At 44.6% G+C, this 17,164-nt stretch overlaps 1 protein-coding gene across 9 annotated transcripts in view; it reads right to left on the bottom strand.

Moving 5' to 3' along the window:
* Positions 1–17,164, bottom strand: part of LOC138303538 (uncharacterized) — a 176,857-nt gene that overhangs the window by 113,349 nt on the left and 46,344 nt on the right. For 3 of the 9 annotated variants that reach the window (XR_011205410.1, XM_069242759.1, XM_069242762.1), the window contains exons 7-8: positions 16,328–16,432; positions 14,269–14,370 (exon numbers count right to left, since the gene is read on the bottom strand). The exons of 2 other annotated variants lie outside the window; for them this stretch is intronic. Coding sequence is in view for 6 of the 7 variants with exons in the window: in XM_069242759.1 (XP_069098860.1) it covers positions 14,269–14,370; positions 16,328–16,432 (207 nt within the window). In the remaining variant the exon portion in view is untranslated. The remainder of the gene's footprint in view (positions 1–14,268; positions 14,371–16,327; positions 16,433–17,164) is intronic. 4 more of the 9 variants (XM_069242764.1, XM_069242761.1, XM_069242760.1 and 1 more) reach the window with 3 other exon arrangements.

The raw sequence follows: 17,164 nt of genomic DNA, 5'->3' as shown, positions 1-17,164 counted from the left end.
TCCTGATTAAATGAGCAGGTCAAGTATTTACAAGGTGCAGAAACTACCTCCTGTTCCAGAAAAAGGAGGAATTAGATGCAGAACTGGTGTGTTCAGCACCAAATTCTGCATGTACCAGAACACAGCAATTTTCCCCTAAAAATTCCCTAAAATGTCAGCAGGTTTTATCTGTCAAAATGTATGTAAGGAAATTGAGGAGGTGTGGCGTTTGCTGCACAATAATTCTAATTCCTGCACAAACATGGGTCTGCCTAAAGAATAGAATATGGTCCCAGACTAGTGCTAAGATTCAGTTTCAGGTATGTGCCATATGGCTGGGGATCATGTATCCCAAAACCCACAAATGGCAGGCACCCACACGCCAACTTCTATGACAGTGTATTTCTGCATCAGAACTAGTGCCTGTGTATATACGCTGTGTCGGCTAATTTGAGCATTACGTAAAGTAGTTTCACTATAATATCTGACTTCTGTGCTGCTGGTTAGGTGGGAGGTTCTCGTGAATGTACGACATGATAACCTGCACATTGACCGTTTCAACTAAGTAATGGTTTCTGTTTGCAACATGTGATGTTTTAGATCACAAAGGAGAAGATCACATGCTGTAAATCTCAGACTGTAAGACATTAACCGTTTCCACTGAAGCGAGGTCTGCTGAAAGTAGCGGTGAAGGAAGCAAATAAAGCCTTTCACACTGTTTGACCCACTTGAGAATGTTGGCCGTTCAAGTCTCTGCATGATACTGAAAAGTGACACCACAGGGTGTGCGTAGAGCAGCCCTTTCCTTGGGTGCCACACTATATAGGGATGTAACTGTTAGCGGAGGCCAACATTCCGTGTGCGGTATTGTAACGTGATGTGAGTGCAAAAACTCAAATGGTGATCTCTTGAAGTGTGTAAGGACAACGTTTGAGTCCAATGGAAGAGCTAGTAAGCCTAGGCAAATAATCCTTTTACGCCTTTCCATGAATGCCTTGATGACTGATGGCTGAAAAAGAAAGAGATGTTGTCTCTTCTGAATGCCTGCACGTGCACTCACATGAGGGGTGAGTCAAGTCTGGACATTTGGACAATGGTTATTTGTAAATAGTTTGCAGAGATGCCAGAAGGAGAAGGACACACAAAGTACAGTAGTTGGGAAACCTATTTCACTTTGCATTAAAGTATGCTCTGGTGGGAGGGTCAAGTTACATTTATGGTTTTCTGTAAGTAAAGCACTTAGTATATTTTTGTATAGAAAGTTTGGACAAATTGCAATTCTTTCATATTCTTCCATCATGCTGCTATTGCCAAACATACAATTAGAAGTTATGCTGTAACTTCCAGTACATGTTTTAAATTAGTGGTTCATTACCATTTAGTATTTGATCGTTTTGATGTTTGTTGATGTACACAACTAATGCACAACTACTATGTGGACAACAGTATGTGTATACTCTATCCCATGTCAATTCGGAGACAGTAATGTTGAAAAAAGCTTATAATGCTGTTAATATGAACTGCCCACGATGTTGTGGTACGACATACAAGAAAATAAGTTACTTACCTGTGGTTCTCCAGTATTGGGGTATCTTTCATAGATTCACATGCTTGAATCATTCCCGGTCGTCGAAGTGGGAGTCCCACAGTACATAGAAAGCAGTAAAAAATAAATTGTCTTTTTTCTCTCTTTTTTTTTTTTTTCATTGTAGTCAGTGGCAAAAATATATCCACTTTCCTAGCTTATTAGCTTCATTAGGAAAAGCCCAAAGTTCAGCCAATCAGGCGAGACCCCCCTTTAGAACCCTCAGCACAGAGGCTCAGTCTCTCAGATTTTCCTGCACTAGTGACTCCTCCACGGGGAGGCAGGAGGGTTGCATGTGAATCTATGAAAGATACCAATACTGGAGAACAACCTTTACAGGTAAGTAACTTATCTTCTTCCTCAGTACTGGGGCATCTTTCATAGATTCACATGCTTGAATCAGAATAGTCAGCAGTACAAGGAGATGTTTAAGTTCTGCAGCTATCAGAAAACATCTTTCTTTACATCTCTTTATATATTATTAACTTATATAGGTAGTTAGATATCCCTATCAATATCTAAAAACATACACACACATCTACTTTATCTATGTATAAGATAAATATCAGTGTGGAAATAACATTCGAGGATGGTGGGTAAAGAAGATTATTGTCTCACCTTATGCAAATAAATTACGCAACACTGCTTGTCCTACCGCGGCATCCATCCTGTCCGCAGCATCCAGGCAGTTGCGTTGAGTAAAGGTGTGGACACGCGTCCACGTTGCCGCTCTGCAGATCTGGTTCAGAGGCACTCCTGCAAAGAGAGCTGCTGACGTAGACACCGCTCTAGTGGAGTGTGCCTTGACATTGGTTGATAGCGGTCTTCCCGCTAGCTGGTGACAGAATTGTATGGCAGAAGAGATCCAGCGTGCTATGGTTTGTTTGGAATCAGCATTGCCGTTAGTGACTTGGCCATAGCTAATAAACAGCTGATCAGCTTTACGAAAGCTGCTAGTCCTCTGTATGTAGAACTTAGGACATTGTTTAATGTCTGGGGGATTTAATGCTCGCTCTGCTGCAGTTCGAGGATTCGGAAAAAACGTTTTCAAAACCACCGGCTCATTCAAATGAAAGTTCGAAGGAACCTTGGGAATGAATTTTGGGCTAGTTCTCAGAATGACCATATCTGATTTAAATTGCAGGAAGGGTGGTGAGACTGTGAATGCTTGAATGTCGCTAACCCTCTTCGCGGAAGTGAGGGCCAGAAGGAGTGCCGTTTTCCAAGAGATGTATTTCAGGTCTGCTTTGTGAATAGGCTCAAATGGATGCTTCATCAATTGGAACAGCACAATATTCAGATGCCAGGAAGGTGGAGGACACTGAATCGGAGGAAACATCTGCAAAACCCTTTTAGGAATTGTTTTATTATCCTGGATGACCATAAAGATGGTAATCCTGCCGTCCGGCTGAAACGAGATATGGCAGCTAGGTGGACCTTGATAGGCGAATGGGAGAGACCTGAGTTCGCTAAGTGTAAAAGGTATGGAAGAATCTGTTCTGGAGAAGACTTCAGAGGATGAACATTAGAAGTTTTGCACCATATGCAGAACCTTTTGCATTTGAGTTTGTACGTCTTGTTTGTAGACTGGGCTCTGGCACAGGCAAGCACTTCTCGACAGTCTGAAGGGATATCTAAGCCGTCAAACTCATAGAATTCAGGAGCCAGGCCGAAAATCGAAGAGAAGTCAGGTTGGGAGGACGGACCTGCCCCTGATTCATCATTAGCAAATCTGGTGTTGGTCTCAGCCGCATGTGAGGCTGTTCCGAGAGTAGTAGAAGCTCTGTGAACCAAAACTGGCGTGGCCATTTGGGAGCGATCAATAGAAGCCGGCATGGTTCCCTCTTCATCTTCTGCAGAAGTCTCGGAATGAGCGGGAGCGGGGGAAAAGCGTAGGCATAAATTCCTGACCATTTGATCAAAAACGCATTCCCCTTTGACCCTCTCTGCGGTTGCCAGCTTGCGAAGTGTTGGCCTTCTTTGTTCTCTTTGTCGCAAACAGATCCAGACTGGGTTTGCCCCAACGACGAAAGAGGCGGTTGAGAATTGTCTGGTTGAGTTCCCATTCATGACAGGTGGTTCGAGTTCTGCTTATGGCATTCGCCCAAGTATTGGAAACGCCCGGAAGATGTTCCGCTCTGATTGATATCTGATGCCAAAGCACCCAATGCCATAGTTCCTGTGTCTGCAGAGACAGCACCTGTGATCTTGTAGTCCCCCTGCTTGTTGAGGTAATGCATGACTGTGGTGTTGTCGGTCTTCATCAACACCGAGGAACCTTTGATCTTGGTGAGGAACGCTTTGAGCGCCAAGAAAACTGCTTTTAACTCCAATATGTTTATGTGGAGAGCTGATTCCTGTGTAGACCATCTTCCTCTGATAGGTCCTGTAAATGTGCGCCCCATCCCTCCAAGGACGCATCCGTTGTTCTAATGTGCACTGGTTTGTCTTTCAGGAAGGAGAGACCCTCCGAGATGAGAGGGGTGTCCTTCCACCACTTTAGGGCTTGCCTCGCTGGTGGAGTTATTTGAACTACATCGTCGAAAGATCCTTCTATTTGCCTTCATTGAATGTCCAATTGTTGCTGAAGTGTTCTCATGTGTAGACGACAGTTTGCTATCAATGGAATGATTGAAGAAAGCATTCCCAAAAAAGACTTTTAAGTCCGAACAGAAGCAGACTTTCTTCTGCTGAGACTCGTCGCTAGATCTTGAAGTCTTTTCTGTCTGTCGTGTGAAGGAAAAGCTCTAGCTTGCTCCATGTCCAAGACGGCTCCTAGAAAGGTGATGCTCTGCAAAGGGTCTAGGTGAGACTTTGGGTAATTGACTGTTAAGCCTAATGTCTTGAAGAGAGATAAGCATGTTCTTGTGCCCCTGGCCGCTTTTAGAGCCATTCGCACTAATATCAGCCAGTCGTCTAAGTACGGGAACACCTGAATCCCTCGCTGCCTGAGGTAGGCTGCAACTGGTGCCAAGACTTTGGAGAAAACTCTTGGGGCCGATCTGAGGCCAAAAGGTAACACTCTGAACTGATAATGGGTGCCTGCAACCTTGAACCGTAAGAATTTCCTGTGACTGGGATGAATGGGGATGTGGAAATACGCGTCCTGGAGGTCCAAGGACGCCATGAAATCTCCTTGGTTGAGTAAGCGTACGACATCTTGAAGGGAGATCATGCGAAATGATTGCTTCTTGAGGAATTTGTTTAGAGAAGGAAGGTCTAAAATAGGTCTCCAGTCTCCTGTCTTTTTCCGTATAAGGAAGAAGCGAGAGTAGAAGCCTGCTCCCCTCTGATTCCTTGGTACGATCTCTATTGCTCCCTTGTCTATCAAGATGGCAATCTGCACTAGGAGTTCCTTTAGATGGGTAGGTGGGGGTCCCTTTGGTGGTACGTGAGGGGGAGGCTGATTGAATTCTAGGTTGTGTCCCTTACTGACAATATCGAGGACCCATTTGTCCGATGTAATCTGGGACCACTGGTGAAGGAAATCGGAAATTCTGCCCCTATCAGAGTGTTGGAATAGGGGTTGGGTGCAGGCAACTGATGAAGGTCAGTGTTTTCTTGCTGTTTCTTTGGCCTTGTAAGCAGATTTTACTCTGTCTACTCGGTTTGCCGGAAGTGTGTAGATGGTGGTTGTCGATAAATATGCGGCTGCTGTTGACCAGTGGTGGAACGAAATTGGCCTTGGTAGGATGAATATTGGCGGTATTGCTGTGAGCCGCCTCTGTAAGAATAGAGCCCTCTTCCTCTCGCTCCTCGTAAGGGCTTTCTTCTGAACTGTAATGTACCCAGGGATCTGGCAGTTTCGCTGTCTGTTTTAATGGATTGCAAAGCATCATCAATATGCTTACAGAATAACAGTTCACCATCATAGGGCATGTCTAAGATCTTTAACTGCACCTTTGGGCGAAACGATGTGGCCTTCAGCCACCCCTGACATCTGAGTACAGCAGCCCCGGCTAACTGGCGGAAACCCGTAGACGAGACATTGATGGCACAATCTATCATCTCAGCAGAGATCTTCTCACCCTCCTGTAATATCTTGCGCGCCTCCGCTCTACTATCCTCAGGCAGCAGGTCTATAAACTGTGATAAGTCTGACCACATATGACGGTCGTATCTTCCCAGGATTGCCAGGGAATTCGCTGCTCTGACCGTGGTGGCCGCCATAGTCGAGAATTGTTTTCCAATTGAATCTAACCATCGCCCATCCCTATCCGGGGGCGAAGTTAAAGGTGAAGACGGATTCCTGGACCTTCGCTGAGCTGCCTGGGATATCACGGAGTCCGGCTTAGGGCGACTAACCAAGCAGGCTGGTGAGTTATCTGGTGCCTTGTACTTCTTTTTGAGCCTTGGTAGCACCGCTGGTATTGAAGACGGGGTCTGCATGACCTTAAGCCCTTCTTCCCAAATAAAGTCAACAATAGGTATTGCTCTTATTGACTTTCTAGTGTCTTCCTTGAAATCATAGAGGAAACAGTCTGACTGCTTGGATGTTATTGGCGGTTGAAATATTTTTGCTGCTCTCTCCATTACACTGTGGAAACCACCAATGTCTTGCAGTGGAGAGTCGACCGGTGGTGGTGTACAAGGGGATGGCGTCTGAATCTGATAGTCATCCCATCCCTGAATTAGCGAGTCAGAGTCTTGTATCTCACCTTCCTCTTGTTCGTCATCTGACGAAGGTGGATCAATATCCTGGCCAAAAGATGGGACTGGGATGGGTCCCCTAAAATCCAATGGCTGAATGGGAGTGGTCAGCGGCATGGGTGGAGGTTGGACCGGAGTAGTGGAGTCAGGTGGAGGAAATCTAGAGTAATAATCTTGCATCATCTGCTGAAGGTTGGCAATCAAGGAGACAGGCATCTGGATAGTTTGTTGCTGTTGTAACTCCTGAGGTTCTGTGTGACTCTGCACCTGTTGTTGTAAATAGAGTTGATCAATCTCCTCTTCATCATCTTCCTCCTGACATTTAATGCGCAGTTCTGAAGGACTATGCGCCAAGGGGAAAAGGCCGTCATCTGGATATATATCATCCTCTTCCTCATCATCAGCAAACAGATGTTGTGGGGGTGCTGGAGACACCTTACTAGGTGATGTATGAGAAGACAACAGGTGAGTAGATTTACTTCTTATTGGCAGAATCCTTTGAGGCAAGAAAGGAGATCCTCCATATTGTTTGGTTGAAGACTCAGAAAATTGAGCCGTTGATGGGGCTGTCGTCGACGGTGCGGTCGTCAATGGTGTTGTCGTCGACGGTGCGGGCGTCGACTGAGCTGTCGTCAATGGTGTTGTCGTCAACGGAGCTGTCGTCGAAGAAACTGGTGGCATCGGCAATTCCGTCGACGGCAAAGTAGATGTTTGCGCCATTGTCGCTGCGGCCGTCAGTGGAATCATCGACGAAGAGCTTCGCATCTTACTCATTGATGTAGACGGTCTGTGCATCGACGATAGAGACCTCACCTTGTTCGTCGACGGTCTCTTTGATATTTTGATGGTCTGAGCAGGTGAGGGACCGTATTTTAAACTCACCGACGTTACGGTAGATGCTGACTAGGGAAAAAGCCATAATCATTGGAGACAACGGAGTTGTAAATGTGGCCGTCGCTGTAGTCGTCGATGAAGCAAAGCCTGTCGTCCACGGTGTGGAAACTTGGATGTCGACAGTGGTAGGAGCTTGAAGATTTCTTGAACTTCTTTGATGTGGTAGCTGGAGTAGATGGCTCAGAATGAACCTTACCACAATGTTCCCTGGAAGTTGATGGATGTTCCTCAGCTCTGTCCTTAAACACATGCCGCTTTTTGGCTGACTTACTGGTTTTGGGGGAGGAACTCTCCACAGACCTCTTCCTTTTCTTTGAGGCCACTGAAGCATCACTGTCCTCCTCCTCCTCAGACAAAGTCTCTCTGGACTTCTGCTTTTGTAGCCAAAGCAGGAGCCCGGCTTCTCTGTCTCCAAGAGTCTTACTACGAAATGTTCTGCAGATCTTGCAATCCTTGACTTTATGTTCAGGATGGAGACAGTAGATACAGTCCTTGTGAGGGTCTTCACAATGAAGTCTTAATTTCCCACAGGTACCACAAGGTCTAAATAAACCTTTTCTAGCTGTAGACATGATGGAGAAAGAACTACAGCAAAGCTAAGAATGAAAAGCTGAATATATCTCATGAAGAGAAAATAAACTGAGCAGAGCTCAGGGAGACTCCCTTACAGACGACATGCGGTAGAAAATCTGAGAGACTGAGCCTCTGTGCTGAGGGTTCTAAAGGGGTGGTCTCGCCTGATTGGCTGAACCTTGGGCCTTTCCTAGTAAAGCTAATAAGCTAGGAAAGTGGATGTATTTTTGCCACTGACTACAATGAAAGAAAAAAAAAAAAAAAAAAAGACAATTTCTTTTTTAATGCTTTCTATGTACTGCGGGACTCCCACTTCGACGACGGGGAATGATTCAAGCATGTGAATCTATGAAAGATACCCCAATACTGGAGAAGAATGAATAGATATATACAGATAAATGCAATAAATGCAAAATCAGAGTGTTAAAAACAGATTGTTAAAATATTCCTTATTTCTCTGCAGCAACCTTCTGTTAAAATAGATTCTGACACTTGCCTAGTCCCGAGGATGGTCCTATAAATTCAGAAACAGGCCGAAACATTGTGTCATAGTGACATCAAACATATTGACTTGTATGGTTATAATCCCCAGTGGCATCTTTTTCTTTCAAGGACTCTGAGGAAGCAGCCTATATCTCTGTGTTTCTCTTCATGTTTCATCCCAACTCCTTTTTTGCTCTTGCTTTTCCCTATTACTGTTGTTTTCCTTTAGGAATAATTTTTGTTCAAGGGTTAAATGGCGGCCTTCTGGGAAGGTTGCAAAGGATGTATAAATATGATATTTTTTTTATAACTTTTTGTAAAACGGGGAAATATTTTGGGGACATTCTCGATTCTTGATTAGTACTCTAACATGCTAAAATTGTGTGGTACAAATTTAGTTTGTACATAATTATTTGTTGGCCAGAGGGGGCATTCTTTGTATTTTTGGTACATTTGTTACCTCAGCCCCTCCTGCTATTTAAAGTTTACATCCTAATTTGCATGTGACGGGTGGTGTGCATCCTTCATCGAGGCAATACACGTAGAAAGCAGCTCTAAATATTCAAACTATATTACCTCAGGCGCGAGGCTGCTATACACATGGACCGTGAATCAGGATCTAGTCTTGTTGACTAATCATGTCTGCAAAATTGGCATTTCTTTGGGATAAGTAAAGCAATATTTTCAGCAAGTGGAAGTACATGGTTGAATTGCCCAGACTGTAGACACTAGGAATCTTGCTATCAAGGTATGCCGCATCTTATGTATAACATACCATGATGGAGGCTGCGTTGAAAAACCATAAACAAACTTCTCTAACTGAGCGATCCATATTCATTAGAGACTGCGTCTACGGATACCTGACGGTATGCAGATTTGTTGAGAAATGATCCACGTGGTTCCCTTCACTCCTGGTAGAAGTAACAGAGGATGCTGCTTTTGGGTTCTCACTCATGCATCTCCTGATGGTCATGTTCAGGAGATCCGCAAAGTCGCTGTCCACCGCTGGCATATATTCCACTGGAAGGTGTGTGGGTGAGTATTTGATTAGCTCAGTTATGTCTGCTTTGGTCCTCTTCATAACTCACAATCAAGGTACGTGAGGACTCAGAACAGTAAATGCACACTCCATTACGGTCATGGCTGGTCTTCGTGTATTAAGATATGTCATGTTGTAAGTGTGGGTCTAATTTCAAAATTTGCTGAGCCGTATTGGACAACAGGCTGAAACGTATGCCCCTCCTATTTTTTTTAATGTTGTAGATAGACATTAGGCTGTTGGTGTGAACCATTATAACTTTGTGTGGAAAGTATTAAGTGCAAACTGGACTGCTGTTAATACAGATACATTTATGTTTTAGTGTCGTAGTAAAAAATGACTGTGGGCTGTCAAACCTGGCACACGTCCCCACCTGAAAGAGATAATTCTTTGGTGATGCTCAGCTTCAGGTCCACAAAGAGGCCTGACATTAACAGATTGTGTCTGTTCCACCACTGAATGCTGTGTTGTACAGAGACAGAGGGCTGCAGCAAAACGACATCTTCCCATCTCCCTGTCCCTGGGGCCACTGGGCTCATCAAGCATTCTTGAAGTGGGTCTATTTGCAAACTACCAAATAAATGTAAGATGCATCTGTCATCTGAGGCTTCATCGCAACTCTCACTGTTAGGGGAAGTCTGGCAAAGAGGAACCACATTTTTAAATGTCAAAACAATCTGATGCTGGATAGGCCTTCACCGGAACGAGGACTCTTCCAGAAAACAGTGAACCTGAAGCAGGTGAAAGTGAGATTTGTTTCACTTTGACTGTGAAGCCCAGAATCATCAAAAAGGCCATTCCTGCACTGAACTCTGATCATCTAAGTAATGATACACAAACATCCTGACGATGAGGATGCGCAGTTACAACTCTGAGGCATTTGTTGAAAACTCTGGGAGCAGACTTTATGATAAAAGAAAGAATTTTGAACTAGTAATGTTCTCCATTTATCACAAATCAGAGATATCTACAATGAGCTGGATGGGATATATATTTGTGGATGCTAATCAGTACCTTATCTTACAGGGAGTGCAGAATTATTAGGCAAATGAGTATTTTGACCACATCATCCTCTTTATGCATGTTGTCTTACTCCAAGCTGTATAGGCTCGAAAGCCTACTACCAATTAAGCATATTAGGTGATGTGCATCTCTGTAATGAGAAGGGGTGTGGTCTAATGACATCAACACCCTATATCAGGTGTGCATAATTATTAGGCAACTTCCTTTCCTTTGGCAAAATGGGTCAAAAGAAGGACTTGACAGGCTCAGAAAAGTCAAAAATAGTGAGATATCTTGCAGAGGGATGCAGCACTCTTAAAATTGCAAAGCTTCTGAAGCGTGATCATCGAACAATCAAGCGTTTCATTCAAAATAGTCAACAGGGTCGCAAGAAGCGTGTGGAAAAACCAAGGCGCAAAATAACTGCCCATGAACTGAGAAAAGTCAAGCGTGCAGCTGCCACAATGCCACTTGCCACCAGTTTGGCCATATTTCAGAGCTGCAACATCACTGGAGTGCCCAAAAGCACAAGGTGTGCAATACTCAGAGACATGGCCAAGGTAAGAAAGGCTGAAAGACGACCACCACTGAACAAGACACACAAGCTGAAACGTCAAGACTGGGCCAATAAATATCTCAAGACTGATTTTTCTAAGGTTTTATGGACTGATGAAATGAGAGTGAGTCTTGATGGGCCAGATGGATGGGCCCGTGGCTGGATTGGTAAAGGGCAGAGAGCTCCAGTCCGACTCAGACGCCAGCAAGGTGGAGGTGGAGTACTGGTTTGGGCTGGTATCATCAAAGATGAGCTTGTGGGGCCTTTTCGGGTTGAGGATGGAGTCAAGCTCAACTCCCAGTCCTACTGCCAGTTCCTGGAAGACACCTTCTTCAAGCAGTGGTACAGGAAGAAGTCTGCATCCTTCAAGAAAAACATGATTTTCATGCAGGACAATGCTCCATCACACGCGTCCAAGTACTCCACAGCGTGGCTGGCAAGAAAAGGTATAAAAGAAGGAAATCTAATGACATGGCCTCCTTGTTCACCTGATCTGAACCCCATTGAGAACCTGTGGTCCATCATCAAATGTGAGATTTACAAGGAGGGAAAACAGTACACCTCTCTGAACAGTGTCTGGGAGGCTGTGGTTGCTGCTGCACGCAATGTTGATGGTGAACAGATCAAAACACTGACAGAATCCATGGATGGCAGGCTTTTGAGTGTCCTTGCAAAGAAAGGTGGCTATATTGGTCACTGATTTGTTTTTGTTTTGTTTTTGAATGTCAGAAATGTATATTTGTGAATGTTGAGATGTTATATTGGTTTCACTGGTAATAATAAATAATTGAAATGGGTATATATTTTTTTTTTGTTAAGTTGCCTAATAATCATGCACGGTAATAGTCACCTGCACACACAGATATCCCCCTAACATAGCTAAAACTAAAAACAAACTAAAAACTACTTCCAAAAATATTCAGCTTTGATATTAATGAGTTTTTTGGGTTCATTGAGAACATGGTTGTTGTTCAATAATAAAATTAATCCTCAAAAATACAACTTGCCTAATAATTCTGCACTCCCTGTAGTAGACAAAGGCTACAGGCTATGAAGCATGTAAATATTCAGTTTATGTCATACAAGTTGTTCTGCCACGATGCCTTGCTCACACACAGGAGCGCCATCGAAGTTTTAGTTTTATAAACTGCAAGCCAGCAGAATGGAAGTGTGGAATGTCCATTGACACCAGGGAAGTGTAAACAATGAAGAAAAAGACACAAAGAGCATCTTAGGAAATCTACATGTTAATCTTTTGCCAGAGATGGTCTTGAACATCTCTCACACCTTCCTACCGAGAAAGGCGACAACCAGTTGTTCTCCCACATGGGAAAATATGAGCGGATCAGAGAAGCAATCTGTGACTCCGCACAATCTGGCCTGTACTGGCTGGGCAAAGGGAGCTGCATCTTGGTAGCCAGCCTCCTCATTACAACAGGGTTACAAAAAAGCAGATTTTTCAGAGTTGTTCAGATGTGTATGGTCAGGTTCTCAGCATGCACAGTACCAGAGGCTACCTCCTCTCCTCAGGTCACGCCAGGTTTCCTTTATAAATCCTACAGTCAATGCCTGACTCTTAAATGAGGACAGCAATACAGAATCCTGCCAAACCGTTCCACCGTGCTAGAGCACAGATGCAATGAACGAGAAGCAAACACATGACTCAGACAGGATTCTTCATTCATTTATATAGCACACATCCACCAAAGGGCATCTTGGCTCTAATTCGTTACAAAACTTTAAGGCCTAAATAGGCCAGGCTCCATCCCCTCCCTCCCCCAGGGAGACTCCAAGATATCTGAGAAGGGAATGAACAGGTGGTGGAGTGTACAAATCTGTGGGCCACAAATAATGATCACCTCCAACTTTTTGATTGCCTACCAGCATCAACTCCGTCTTGCTGAGGGTAACCTTCAGAAAGTGTGTGGTCTTCTACTTTTCAGTCAGTGATTTGGTACTCGACTTTCTGCCAGAAGAACGAACATGCTGGGACAAGTGGTCTTATATAAATGCTAAAAACCATTCGGGACAGGCCTGAACCCGCGGAACCCATATAGCAACATCAATCTCTTAAATTTGTATGGTGGTATGCTTAGAGATTGAGAGAGATCCGAAAGGAAAGATAAGAACCGGGTTTCAATGGCGCAAGATACTCACCTCCTTCAGTTTATGCCATCAGGTGCGAAAAATGATTGCGCTGAAAGCAGCAGAGAGGTCTAGTAAGACCAATCCAGATTCATCGTCCTTGTCTAGAATGCCCTGAGCTTATCCACTGCCAGTGCCATCTCCAAGACCCTCCTATCGTCAGCTGCCAAGGATCAAGAAGTTCTCAAACTTCTTATTAAGTTGATGGCTGTCTAGTCCTTTCTATCAGACCTTACTCTCAAGGAAAGGAGTTGGGTAATTGGGGGGGGGGGGGGCAGTTTTCCGGGATAGTCGGATCCAGACTATTTTTTTTTAAAGAAAAGGGTAACTACCTCAGATTTCCACTCTGCAGCAACTATATTATTAGCTAAGCATATGGTCTGATATTCCATGTGCAATTCCAGTGGAGGGAGCTTTTAGTTTAGTTACTGGGCAAGGATATGTGGTGAACCCTAGTTAATGTAACCCACAAGCCTCCTTGAGGCAGGTAAGAGCAAACAGGGACCAAGAGTGTGGAGCTGGTGAAAACAGTGTGCTGAACGTCCTGGAAGGCAAGTTGGAATAGAGGGCTTTAATATCGTTAAAGATGTTTTGGGTTTTAGTCCTGAACAAGTTTGTCAGGTTGTAACAGGGAGCATCTGCAGCAGAACTGTTTACTAAAGAGGAAGGAGACTGTGTAAAGTCCTGAAAACAGCTTTTTGGGGATCAGTTTTAGATAGGGGAGCACAAAAAACAAGCTATAGCTTTAGAGGAAGCTCCTTTATAAAGCTTAAGTTCAGAATCTGGAGGGAGCCAACCACATTTAAAGTTCCACAGAAACTAGGAGCTCTGTGATAGTAAGTGTCTCATAGTCAGTGTGATGGGAGGAATCCCATAATGCCTGGATTGGTAGATCTGCTTCTGAAAAATAACACGATAAAGAGGATGGCACAGAGAACATCTTAACTTTTCCAGTGAGAATAAGTGACTGTCCCATATGCTTCTGTCATTTGTTCCAGTGTGCCTCTCGCAGGTCACTGGCTGACCACATGGCTCTCGATCAAACCAGTGAGGTAACCAAACAGCTCCACTGTGGCATGTGTCAATCAAAACCAGAAAGACACACACCGTGAGCTCAACTGGTCTGCGCAGGAAGGTAGAGGGAATAACAAGCACCTCAGGGGCACGCAGTGGGGACAAAAGGAGACCAGTACGGAGTACAGATCCTCTACAGTGACTATCCGCTAACGTGGAGCTTCACACGTGTGAAGATGAGACGAGGACCCTTGTGTAGCCAATGTAAAACAAGCCAGACTTTCGGTGATCCTCCAGCAACCAAAGCAAAAAGAAGTTGACTAAACTATTTTGGTGACCTCTCCTGACCTGCATGAACTTCTTCGATTCTTTCGCTTTCCTGCGTGTTTGAAGGATATGTTAAAGGCTGAAACCCATCTCCTTCTATCATCACTGACACCTCGATCTCACCTGTGAAAGCAAAGGAAAACCCATAAAATCTTTTCACACTGACATCCTGATTGTCATATAAATATTTTTTTATATTTAAGCTCGGTCAGCAGAAACATTTTCACACAGGGAAAACTATTTCACTGTCTTGCACAAATACAGAAGAATTATTGTATTCCTGAGCAGAGAATTAGTAGTGAGAGACATAGGCCCTCATTATAACATTGGCGGTATTTACCGCCTACCGCCGCTGCAAAGGCCACCAAAAGACCGTCGCCGCCGCTACCAGCCGTCAGCCGGATTCTGACCATAGCCGGATTTCCTCCAAAAGGATAGCGGAAATCTGACTGTGGTCATGCCGGCGGATGGCGGTTAGGTGGCGCTGCTGCCAGTAGCAGTGCCACGTGAGTAGACCGGCGCAGACCGTATCACGACACATGATACAGCCTGGTGGTGTTCTGCTGGCAGCAGCGCCCCGTCCCGTCTCCTGCCGGAGGACCCCCTGACATCAAGTAAGTTGGGTGCTCCAACAGGGGAGGAGGGTGTTGTGTGTGTGTGTGTGGATGGGGGGGGGTGGTGAATGGATGTATTTATGCGTGGATGAATGTGGGTATGAGTGTGTGCATGCGTGTGTACGTCATCGGGGGTCTGGAGAGGGAGGGGGGTTTGGGAGGAAACCTGGGTAGGGGGGCAGGGAAGACCCCTATCAGTGACAGGGAAGGAATTTCCTGTCACTGATAGTGCCTACCGTCATAGTTTTCGTGGTGGTAAGGTTGCCACGAAAACCATGGCGGTAGGCGGGGTCATAATCCCGCGGGTGGGCTAGTGACGGCCGCCTGGCTGGAGACTGAAGTCTCCAGCCCGGCGGTCATTACCGCCGTGGCGGATAGTGTGGTACATTGGCAGTTTTACTTGAGCCAAACCGCCAATGTCGTAATATGGGGAAAAGTACAGCTAGCCTGTTGGCAGCACTTTTCTCCATTTTACCACCATCCGCCGGGGTCATAATGACCCCCATAGTGTGGCCACAGAATGCGCTGTCACTGGGACCGTGAATACCTGGACACCACAGTGGTGACAGGAAACACAACCACTAATCAAGGAGAAACTCATGGACCAAGGAACACAGTGGCCCTGATACAAGGCGCCCCCGGACAATACACACACACACACACACTTTTAATAGTTCATTTCACAGTTCACTGAGTTCCCATGCTAGTTCTGGGCAAATGGGCGCATTTAGTTGCCATACAAATCGGGATTATACAGCCTTATTAAGAACTAACAAACATTGGATGTTTGACTCTTTAAAGTGAGGTTTTAGAGTATACTCAGGGCCACTGGAATAATGCGGCAGCAGAGGGCCAAATTATGCAGGAGGGTTAAGTAAATTATGAGGCAAGAAAAGGTAAATTATGTGTTACATTTTATGATGGTGTTACTGCATTATTCTGTCATTTTGAAACTTGATAACAGTGTCTGGGCATTAGTTGCACTTCATTAGTACCAGTTTAACACCTAAATATAGCAATAGGCTACAGAAAGATGTCCAGCCAAACTTTGCAAAGGGCCTTCCCCTGCGTGGCTAAATGCGCTGCTGCATTTTTAGAAGCTTTTGAACTTTTGGAGCAAGAAACAACATTTTATTTTGTTAAAATCTACAAATTACGCAGCAGGTGATGGATTAGGTGGCAAATCTACAATTATGTGAATATCGCCGAGGTCTCACAATCACATAATTCCAGTGGCCCTGAGATTACTGTGCTTCTAACCAAGAAGAACGGAGCTTCTCCATTTCAGGTATGTTGACATACGTTTCTAGTGCTACAATAAACTATGGTTTCTGTTAAGGAAATATCAGGCTTGATCTTCCAAGGTGAGCTTTCATCCATTTAATGCTTTTACTAAGATGTGGTATTCTACACATGTTTCAGTAGATCAAGAACTTAACTAAGTCATTCTGGTAAGACCTACCAACCTGCACTAGGTTCATCAATAGTTTTGCATTCCTGGGTACTCGGAAGGAGCGTCAAAGGCTGAAGTTCATCTCCGATTATCATCACCGCCACATCTGGATCACCTGCTAAAACAGAGAAAACCGGATACGCTGGCATCCCTCTGAACTCCAGATTTGCTTTCAACTACTTTGCATTAGTAAAAAGAAGAATGGGTGAGCACCCACTTTCCAGCACTAAGCTGGACCTGCCTTTCTGCAAAAATATATAAGGACCAGATTTTGAGTAAAAATCTGTGGTCAACACGTACATTGGCAGAGGAAGACAGGTCAGCAAACACATGGACTTGAGGTAACACGGAGATGCAGAACAACTCAAGCCACTAAATAAAGGAGCCAATCTCTGGACCAGGAAACACTAATCCTGAGAAAGGGGATACATGGACAACATGTCACTCACACCAGGAGTGAAACCTGTACACTGCAACAGGGAAACCACCAACAAAATGGCACGGATGTCACTTATAATGATGAGGAAAACAAACTAGGACAGTAATTATACAAAGATTGACATGGAGGAATCCACTGACACAGAGACACCTACCCCAGGGCAGGAAATGTGTACATCAAGATGCACGCAAGGTACACAGTGCAACTGTACACAGGGATGTGGAACCCATATAGCCTGACGCCCGGGACATATTGTTTCCATGTTTATTTTGTCCTTGGGACAAGTAGACCCAACCCCCTGCATCATAACCCTTTTGGCTGCCAGTTTACAGCACTACATTATGGATCAGAGAAGGGCACTGTCTGCTGATAAGGTAATATTTGTGTCAATATTTTAATGCTGTTCGAACT

The sequence above is a fragment of the Pleurodeles waltl genome, chromosome 7 (genome assembly GCF_031143425.1).
Source record: "Pleurodeles waltl isolate 20211129_DDA chromosome 7, aPleWal1.hap1.20221129, whole genome shotgun sequence".
Classification (NCBI taxonomy): Eukaryota; Metazoa; Chordata; class Amphibia; order Caudata; family Salamandridae; genus Pleurodeles; species Pleurodeles waltl.
Note: the sequence above shows the minus strand (reverse complement) of the source record. Positions and strands in the feature narration are given on the sequence as shown.